Source organism: Herpailurus yagouaroundi, unplaced genomic scaffold, assembly GCF_014898765.1.
Source record: "Herpailurus yagouaroundi ecotype Mexico unplaced genomic scaffold, PumYag 28, whole genome shotgun sequence".
In the NCBI taxonomy this organism is placed as follows: domain Eukaryota; kingdom Metazoa; phylum Chordata; class Mammalia; order Carnivora; family Felidae; genus Herpailurus; species Herpailurus yagouaroundi.
The window spans coordinates 76,737,065-76,746,795 of NW_024412376.1; the positions used below are offsets into that span (position 1 = coordinate 76,737,065).

The 9,731-nt window shown below is 46.7% G+C and overlaps 1 protein-coding gene across 5 annotated transcripts in view; it reads left to right on the forward strand.

The window, feature by feature from the left end:
• Positions 1 to 1,524: 1,524 nt before the first annotated feature.
• Positions 1,525 to 9,731, forward strand: part of ETNPPL (ethanolamine-phosphate phospho-lyase) — a 52,559-nt gene continuing 44,352 nt past the window's right edge. For 4 of the 5 annotated variants that reach the window (XM_040476509.1, XM_040476516.1, XM_040476489.1 and 1 more), the window contains exon 1: positions 9,368 to 9,593. In XM_040476509.1, the coding sequence (XP_040332443.1) occupies positions 9,394 to 9,593 (200 nt within the window). In that variant the 5' untranslated portion in view covers positions 9,368 to 9,393. Of the gene's footprint in view, positions 1,793 to 9,367; positions 9,594 to 9,731 lie in introns of those variants that run through there. The other variant, XM_040476499.1, reaches the window with a different exon arrangement.

Here is a 9,731-nt window from a genome sequence, read left to right on the forward strand (position 1 = left end):
TATCATTCGATCTTCGCAAAGACCTACTATTTGTGCTATTTTCCGTAAGAGGAGGTTGAATAACTTGCTCGACCTCACACAACCAGCAAATGGAATCAAGCCGACCCGCTCCAGGCCCTGAGCTCAAACCACGCGTGACATGCCCTTTAATTTGAATATCCCTATAATTCTGTATCCTGTGAGATCCTTTTCTTTAATGTTTATTCATTTTTGAGAGAGAGAGAGAGAGAGAGAGAGAGAGAGCCCATGAGTGGGGGAGGGGCCGAGAGAGAAGGAGACAGGATCTGAAGTGGGTTCTGCCCTGAGAGCAGAAAGCCAGATATGAGGCTTGAACTCAAGAACCATGAGCTCATGACCTGAGCAGAAGTTGGATGCTTAACCGACTGAGCCACCCACGCATCCCGTGAGGTTCCTTTTATGGCTAATAACATTGCACCTCAAACAGGTTGAGCAGTTGAAACAGAGCTCAGTTTCAAATTCAGGTCAGTTTATATCCAAAACCCCTGTTCCTTCTACCACAGTTTCCCTCAAAAGAAATGAGGTGGCAAAAATGGAGACAAGAAGAGACAGGTCTGGGAAACAAACCCTACAGACACATCCCAGGTGTCAGCACAGTTTCCCCTGCCCCTCGAAATCTAGAGAATCGCGTCTACAGACCCCTCTGCACATCTTGGGAGAAGCCCCAGGAGTGGTCAAAGGTGCTGTTCCATCCTGGTCATCTTGGCCTCCAGTGTCCTGCCTCGGCTGAGCGCTGTTCCCATTTTCCACGGTGGGTCCCGTTATGGAAATCCCATGATTTCCCCACCAGGCCCAGGTGGATGTGCCAGACAGCCCTTAAAAATGATAAGGTTCCCAGACCGTTTCTCCCGCTCAAGCCCCAGCTTCCCGTCATGACACTCGCCTCTCTCTTCTTCACCCTCCTGTCCTCTCTCCCCAAGCCTCCATCTCCAGAGCAAGAATTCCTTCTCCTTTTCCAGGCAGAGCAGTTCAGTCTCAGGACCCCTCCTATCTAAGACCCCCTCCTGAGGCCTGTCATTTCATAGCTCGAAACCTGTTTAAGGCATTTTGCTTTCCCAGAGGAGGCACCGCTCTGGCTTTTGCAGTGGCAATTGCCCCCTGCTACCAAACCTACCACACATCCTTATCATCAGGCGAGCCATGAGCCAGGGAGTATTCTCAAGGCTACCGAATAGAATGTGTCATGAAAACCTCAGTATACTTTTTACAAGTTTATAACACCAAACATGTGACATCAAATTAGACACTGCTTTGTTGCCACTGCTAAAAATTAAACACACATATTATATAACTTTTGTCGCTACTGGCCTGCCCCCATGTGCCTCAGTCTCGGGGGCAAGTCAGGAAGAAAGGAATCTTGTTGGCCAAGCACTTGGCAGCCACATGGCTCCTGGGCCTGCCAGTTCCCAGGGAGGCTGAGTCCTGGCAGCCTTCCCAGAAGCCTCGGTATGCCTGTGTCCCATGTCTATTCTTTCAGAGTCACCCACATTGGGACTAAAGAGACTTACTGACATTTCTGGACTTTTTTTTTTCTTCGCATAAAAGCAAGCTAACGCATCAGCCTGATGCTGCCTCATTGATGGCTTTAAAAATTGTTTTCGATTTGACCGTGACCCTCAAACATAGACTTTCTCCGGGAAAAACAGCTGATGCTATCAGGCTCAGCCAAACCTGCCAGGAGCCCTCTTAACCCTGTATTAGCAGATGAGATCGGCCGTGCGAAGAGCAAAATAAACACAAGACTCCTAGGGAAGAGGTTCCAAGAAGAATATAGGTAACTATGGTCCTTCACGCGGCACTCCAGGCGGTTGGACAGGACGACAGGGGCATGAGCTTTATTTTTTTTTAATTTTTTAATGTGTATTTATTTTTGAGGGAGGAAGGGAGGGAGACAGAGCATGAGTGAGGGAGGGGCAGAGAGAGAGGGAGACACGGAATCTGAAGCAGGCTCTGGATCTGAGCTGTCAGCACAGAGCCCCACGTGGGGCTTGGTTCAACGAACCCCGAGATCATGAACTGAGCTTGGTCGGATGCTTAACCAACTGCATTTTCCACTGTGGGTCCCGTTATGGAAATCCCATGATATCCCCACCAGGCCCAGGCGCTCCCAGGGGCATGAGCTTTAGATCTCATCCTGACTATACCCCAAAGCCACTCTGAGGCCCAGAGCATATCCTACGACCTGAGTCTCAATTCCCTACTCTGAAAATAGAGATAATAACACCTACCGTGCTGGTGTGAAGATTGGAGAGATAGAAATGAAAGCACCTTATCATTTATAGCAGTAAGTGCTATTACACCGGTAACTAAATTTGACCTTTATTTTTAAAGTATTTATTGAGTACCTACTATGTACCTACCAGGCCCTGGACTAGACACTAGGGGTACAGTGGGAGAAGGTCAGACCCAGTCTCTCACCCATGGAACTTTAATTCTAGGGAGGAAAAATAGGCCTTAAACGTGTAATGACACAGCTAATATGTTAATTAGTTACAATTGTGACGAGTGCTCCAGGGGGAAAGAAAGTATGGGATGCTGTGGAAATAGCAAACACAGGTAGGTTGGCTGGAGTTGATTTCCTAAGGTTGGGCAGGGGCAGTGGGGCGTGTGGCTGACCACAAGTGAGCATCACTGAAGCGGAGGCCTGAGTCAAGCGGGGGATGGTGGGAGTAGCGTAGGGGGCCTTGGGACAGCTTCTCACGTGGGGACCCAGATGAGGCAGTTCTGAGGAGGGCCAATGCAACTGGGCTTGAGCAAGCAAGAGGGAGAGAGCAAGAGGCAGGGCTGGATGACACAGGATCATGGATTGGAGTCCTAAGATAAGTGGAAAATTATTAAGATGTATTTGTAGGGGAGTGGGAAGAGCCAGCTTTCATAGTAAATATGTCTGTCCGGCTGCTTTGAGGATGGGGCACTGGAGAGGGACCCACCCATAAACCTGCAGCAACAAATAAGAGGCTGTTGGTATAATTCAGACAAGAGACAGTGATATCTTAGACCAGGAATAACAGACCATCTACTGAAATGGCCCCGTGGCTTTGGCCCACCTCCTATGACAATGTTTCTCAAACTTGCCTGATGGTAGGAATCTATGAAGTTTGTTAAAATACAGGTTCCCAGGATCCCTCTCTGGGGATCCCATTTTGGTGGTTCACGGGGCTGGGGGTGCCTAGGAATCTGTACTTTAAGCAAAGTTCCTCAGTGATTCTTTTTTTTTTTTTTTTTTAATGTTTATTTTTAAGTGACAGAGCAAGGGAGGGGCAGAGAGAGAAGGAGACAGAGGATCCGAGGCAGGGTCTGTGCTGACAACAGACAGCCCAATGCAGGGCTCGAACTCACGAGCCTTGAGATCACGACCTGAGCCGAAGTTGGACGCTTAACCGACTGACCCACCCAGGCGCCCCTCTCACTGATTCTTATTAAGCAAGTGTGTCCAGTGCTACCCTGCAGAATACCCCTGAGAAATATACCTTCCTTTCCCATGTAAAAAAAAACTGGTCCTAACAGGGGTTGTGCTTTTTATGACCCCAACCAGTGGAGGATCTTGGTGTAAACTCTTAGTTCACATGATACTTTTCCTACTTAGAACTAAATCAAGCAAGAAGTGACACATGGTGACACAGCCAGAGTGACACTTTTAGTAGGACAACTCCCCCGCAGGTAATTCCTTGGGAATCCAATCCATGATCCTGAGCAAAGTCTGTAAGCCCTGTGTCCTCCCGCCCCACCTCTTGCTCTCTCCCTCTTGTTTGCTCTGATATATTCAACATTCAGATTCTCTATACTGGTGTATTTTAAAGTGTGTTCCTTGAAATAGGAGGGGTTTTTGTGTGTGTGTGCACTGATAGACATACAGCTGTCAAGAGAGGGAAGAAGCTCTTTGACTGCAGAAGCTTCTAGAGCCTTCTGGGACCGAGAGCAATGGAATGGAATGTTGGTCTAGTTCTACATTCTGTAAACGTCCCGCAGAACAGTGCACGTCCCCAGCCCATAAGCAGTTGAACTTGGGACTTTATCACTTGTCCCCAACCTCTGCCAGCTCCTTAGAGGAAAATATTGAGACCTCACAAGGATTATGTCCTCGGAAAACTCTTTTCATACTGGCATAGTTGCACATTATCCAGTTGGAGTAAGAAGGAACCGGATCGCAGTCTGTCCAGTTATCCTCCCTATCGGCTCGCCTAAGACAAATTTCTATTCATTTATGGGGAAGCACACAGGAAAATGTGACTCAAAAGGGCAGTTAGAATCTGGAGCTGATAAACCATCTTAACGCAGGAAAGGGAAGGGAGAATGAATACTTATGGGAAAACAAATGTCATTTAGGAAAGCTAAACGGAGAACACATGGCATGTGTGGTGGTTTTGTGACCGTGTCTGGTCAGGTGGTCTCGTGTGCAGGGGATAAGAATCATTCTTTCCTGGTTGTGAAGCTGAAGATGACATTTGAGTTCTTCTGGGGGGCTCTGCTGTTGGACGGACAAAGGGAGTTCAAGATAAAAGCCCCTTCCCACCTCTATTGTAATGCCTACAGCTCAAAGTAAGTTTTATGCCACAGTGGCTTATGCTAGACCCCTTCAACACTAGAAACAAACTCAGGAGAAATGAACTGGAGCCTTATTCTTGATCCTTGTCTGCATCTGGAGCATCACGAATTGCAAGTTCCACTAGTCGACCTCTTGAGTGCTTATGTGGTTTCCAGGCTGACTACAGTTCCAGGAAGAGTAAGATAAGCCTAGGGTATTTTTTTTTTATTTTTGTAACGTTTATTTATTTTTGAGAGAAAGAGACAGAGCACAAGCTGGGGAGGGGCAGAGGGAGAGGGAAACAGAATCCAAAGCAGGCTCCAGGCTCTGAGCTCTCAGCACAGAGCCCAATGCAGGGCTCAAACTCACAAGGTGTGAGATCATGACCTGAGCCGAAGTTGGATGCTTAACCAACTGAGCCACCCAGGCACCACCCAGGCGCTGCCCACGCCGACCCCACCCCACCCCACCCCCCGCCCACCAGCCTAGGGTATTTAAAATATAACCTTTCTCCACCACCACACACACCCCTCAGAAGACTCCCCCTGCCACACACAAACACAAGTCTGGAAGATTCTTGTGGACTTAGTTTGGGGCAGAGAGGATAGGTGTATACAGTAGGAACACACACACATCTCCCGAGTGGTCGAATGGCTCCATTAACATTTGAAGTCCCAGGTGTGGGAGGGCCTATCGGGTTCTTTCTGATGTGAACTAGGGGCTGTGTGTGCAATTATACACACATGCTGACATCAGTGTGGACTCCTCAGTGAAGTTAAGACATTTGACCTGCACTCTCATGCAACGAGTGTCAGGGGCAAAGGAGACCCTCCTTGGATATCATGTGTCATGTCCAAAAAGCATCATACCCAGCATTTGTCCCAGATGATGTATGATTTCAGAAAAGGCAAGTGTCCACAAAGGGCAGGAGGAGGGCAGGGCAGGGTAACAGGAGAGAGTGAGGAACCAGTCAAATGCTCGCATTCCATCTTGAGTATTGTAGAATAAGCTGGAGAGCCTCTGTGGTTGGGAACACAGAGTTCACTCATCTTTGCATGTTTGTCACTGACAAGAAAATTAAAACCTGCCATTCAGACTCTTCTCATCGGAATATGGAGCGGAATTCTTATTGTCCCAAGTTGGTGCGCACTGTGCCTTCTCATTTCTGGCACGCACAAGTACAGTTTGTTTGGCCAAGTGTAGGCTGTTGAGTAATCTGTGACCTTCAGGTCAGAACTCACTCAATGGGGTGACCTAATCAATAGGATCAGGACCACAACTGAGCAAACGTCTGCTTCTGGGAGGAAAGACGCACCTGCACCCACTCTTACCAAATAATCATGCGATACAGAAGTACACGGGAAAATACACCAAAACACACCTTGGAATTTGTTTTTTGACAAAACATTGCAGAAGGCGAACTGCTGGCCTGTTTCCATCTTTATTTTGGTGCTACGACGTGTCTGTTCTTTATTTAAAGACTGTTCTTGGTACTTAGTTAATATTATATATTCCACATTGTGAAATAAGTTAAACAATGGGGAAATGATGTTTTTGGAGCAGCAACCTGTTTTCCTATAAAAGATAATTAAAAGATAATGAATCTAAGCATCTCTCTCCGAAAGAAATGGCTAAAATGTATTGGCAGTCAGTATGCAAATAGAGGGAATAAGGTTTCAAAGGCTCTATGGCATCCTAAGAACTTCACCTTCGAAACAAGGTATTGAGTCTTCACCTGTCTTTTCTGTTTCAGTCAGTCAGTCCACAAGTATTTATCTGTCTACCATATGGTAAGTGCTGGGTTGTGCTGAGTTACACTGATGAACGAGACAGAGAGAGACCAAACAAAGAGGAGATTAAGACAGGAACAGGGCAGGGATTCCTGTTTTTAATTAATTGAGAACTATTTAAAGCAAGGTAGTCAAGAACGACCTCTCCAGGGCTGTCCGTGACACTCAAACTGAAACTGAAGCAAATACAGTCTTTGAAGTCATTACGGGCAAGAAACCCCAGTGGGGTGGATGCGTGCTAGGGGGCGAGAATCAAAAATGAGCCTGGAGAGGAAAACTGGAAGTCACTGCTGGGTTTTAAAAAGGGAAAGGACAGGATCGTGCCGCACAGGGTGGGAAAGGGAAGCAAGGAAATGAGCTCCCGAGTGCTTCTGCATAGGTCCTGGCGGAGACGCAGAAGGCTTACATGCGGTGGTAGTAGAAAGGGTGATAGCAGAGAGATTTAGAATATACTTTGAGGTGGAGTCAACAGGGCTCAAAAATAATTTGACGTGGGGATGGGGCTGAGAAAAAGAGAGGGATGATCCAGGACTCCTAGTTTTCTCGTTTAGATCATTTCCCTTAGTTTACTCCCTTCAAGGCTCTTACCACAATGAAAGCAACTTAAGCCATTCTCGCGTTATTTTATTTATGTGTTTATTCTGTGTCTAGAATAATCCTGTCCAACAGAAAAGTAATGGGAGCCACATACGTTATTTTAAGTTTACTAGTAGCCACATTAAAAAAAAAAAAGGTGAAATTAATTTTAATGACATATTTCACTGAATTCAATCTATCTAGAATATTATTTCAGCAAGCAATCCGTATAAAAATTAATGAAAAATCTCACAGGTGTTTTGCAATACATTTGTATGTATTTTATGTCGACAGCACATCTCAATTCAGACTAGCCACATCGTGGGTCCCTAAAACTCACCTGTGGTTAGTGGCTATGTTCTAGACAGTGCACATCTAGTATGAGCCACCGAGGGTAAGTCCATTCAGTCTAGTTCCTCTTTATCTCCTGCAACTGAAACATTCAGTGGCACCCAGTGAGTATTTGATATATTGCGGACGAGTGAATGAATGTCTGATGTTGGGGACTTATTCGAGGCAGTAGTTTTGGGGGTGGGGATCAAAGCTTCTACTTTGGACTGATTCTGTCTGAGGTATATCCGAGGCCTCTCAGTAGAGAAGTCAAGAAAAGAAGTAGATATGAAAGTGTGGGACCAAGAAGAAAAAAGAACTGGGTGGAGATGTGAATCAGGCACCTTGATGGGTAAACCCAAAGGCATTGTGGTGGATTATCTTGGGGAAGAGCACAGAGCAAAGAAAGGGCCCAGGACCTCATTCCCAGAGGTAAGAACATTTACATGTTAAGCGAGAGAAGAGGAAAATCAGGAAAGTGTGGCTGTGCCAACAATTTATAAGAGTAAGTGATTCAAGGAGAAAGGAGTGATAACTCTGCTGAGAGGTCAGGTATTAAAGAAAAAAAAAAGGTAGGAACATTGAGATCTTAACAACAATCTTACCACACATTCTACAGTCATGATCTCTTTTAAGCCCTCTTTACAATGCTTTGAGTCAAAAGGAGATTTTTTTTTTTTTACTACAAAGAAATTTGGCCTCCAAAAGGTCAAGAAGCCTAACTAGTTTATGAAAGAACCAGATCTAGACCCTAAGACTCTTGGTCCATCGTTATTTACAGAACCTATTTTAAAGCACTGGGCAAAACAAGAAACCATGGAGGTTTATAGAAAAAGAGTGACTATCTGTGACTTCGCCAGGTCTAGCTAGGTGTTTTGAGAATAAATGTACATTTGGCATCATCTTTCAAGTATGGGGCTGGGCCAAGATTACATGATTAGGATTTCTTGGGAGATCCGTAAGTGCCTTCTGCCCTTCATTTATAACACCTAGAATTCTTACCACGCTGTTGGTCATAGGACCCTATTTCTCAGCCTATCTTAGGCAATGCAATAATACTCCCTCTGTGCCGTAATGTAAATTAATAACTTCATTCAAGAAAAAGATCATCTGCAAACATTCTTCAAGTGCATCTGCAAACATTCTTCAAGTGCGTTGCTATAGGTAAATTAAGCTTTCTTTGCTGCCTTTCAAAACACAGAAAGAAGGAAATGCTCTAGTTTAAACTCTATGGCTAATAGTTGCATGACCTTGAATAAGACCTTTTCTGTGCCTCGTTGTTCTTATCGACAGAACAAGGAAGTTAAATCAGATGATCTGTAGTTCTTAAGATAACTTATGACTTAATGTTATAGTTAATCAGCATTAACTTTGTCCAGATATTGAACTTCCAATTTGATCAGTGTGTGAAGATCATCCCAAAGGAAGTCAAGAAATTTAGGAATGAATTCCAAATGCACCACCAGATAGACATGTAATCATGCGACAGGGAATAATCTCTTCCGTCTTATGTTAATGGTATAACAACTCTCCTCATCATTTCTCGGGGGTTGTTTGGAGGACTGAACCAGGTACATCACGTGAATATGTTTCATAATCTGTATAGTAGGAGAGAAATTAGAAGTGTAATTACTGTTAGAGTAGATCTTTGAAACACTGAGTTATCATTCCCAACAAGTATCGGGCTGCGTCCCTGTCACTGATCCTTAGGGCATGTGACGTTACTTTAGTTATGATAGGTTTTGGTATTGGAATACGCTCACTGTGAGACCCTACAGTGGTAGGATCTGATCTCCGAGAGCGCCTATCTTTGAACGTTTACAAGAACACAATGGGATACACCAAAAAGAAACAAGAAAGAAAGTGGGAAGGAGGGAATTCGCGGGCAGAAGAGGAAGAAAGGCAAAGGCAAGGTCGAGTTCGGGAAATCAAAGGCGAATCCAAAGAAGCAGCAACGATCGGGAGGGGTAGTGGGAACCGCAGGGCAGGAGCCGGAGTCAGTTAGTTGAGGGGCACGGGTGGTGGCGAATGAGTGGCTAGTCCGGTGACTCGCCAAAGCGGGCACCCGGGCGGAGGAGGGGGAACAGGAGGGTGGGGCTTGGCGAAGGGCAAAGGCAGGGCAAGACTTAAAAGGGAGATGACCCCAGCTAGTTGATGCCACCAGTGACTCCAGACGCCCCGGGCGAGGGGACCCCACGAGGGACCGCGGCGGGAAAGGCCCGCCGCTGGGGCAGCCTCGCGAGGCAGGCGCTCGCAGGCGAGAGGGAGAGCCGAGGAGCGCCCGGCTGCCGCGCCACCATGTGCGAGCTGTACAGCAAGCAGGACACCCTGGCGCTGAGGAGGAAGCACATCGGGTGAGGGCTCGGTAACTAGCGCCAGGGGCGGGGAGCCGAAGCGGGGCAGGTAGCGGGCGAGCAAGAACGCGGCGCGCCGAGGCCCCCCGGGGCGGTGGCCCGCCGAGCGCGAGACGCCGCCGCCCGGCAGCCGCACCT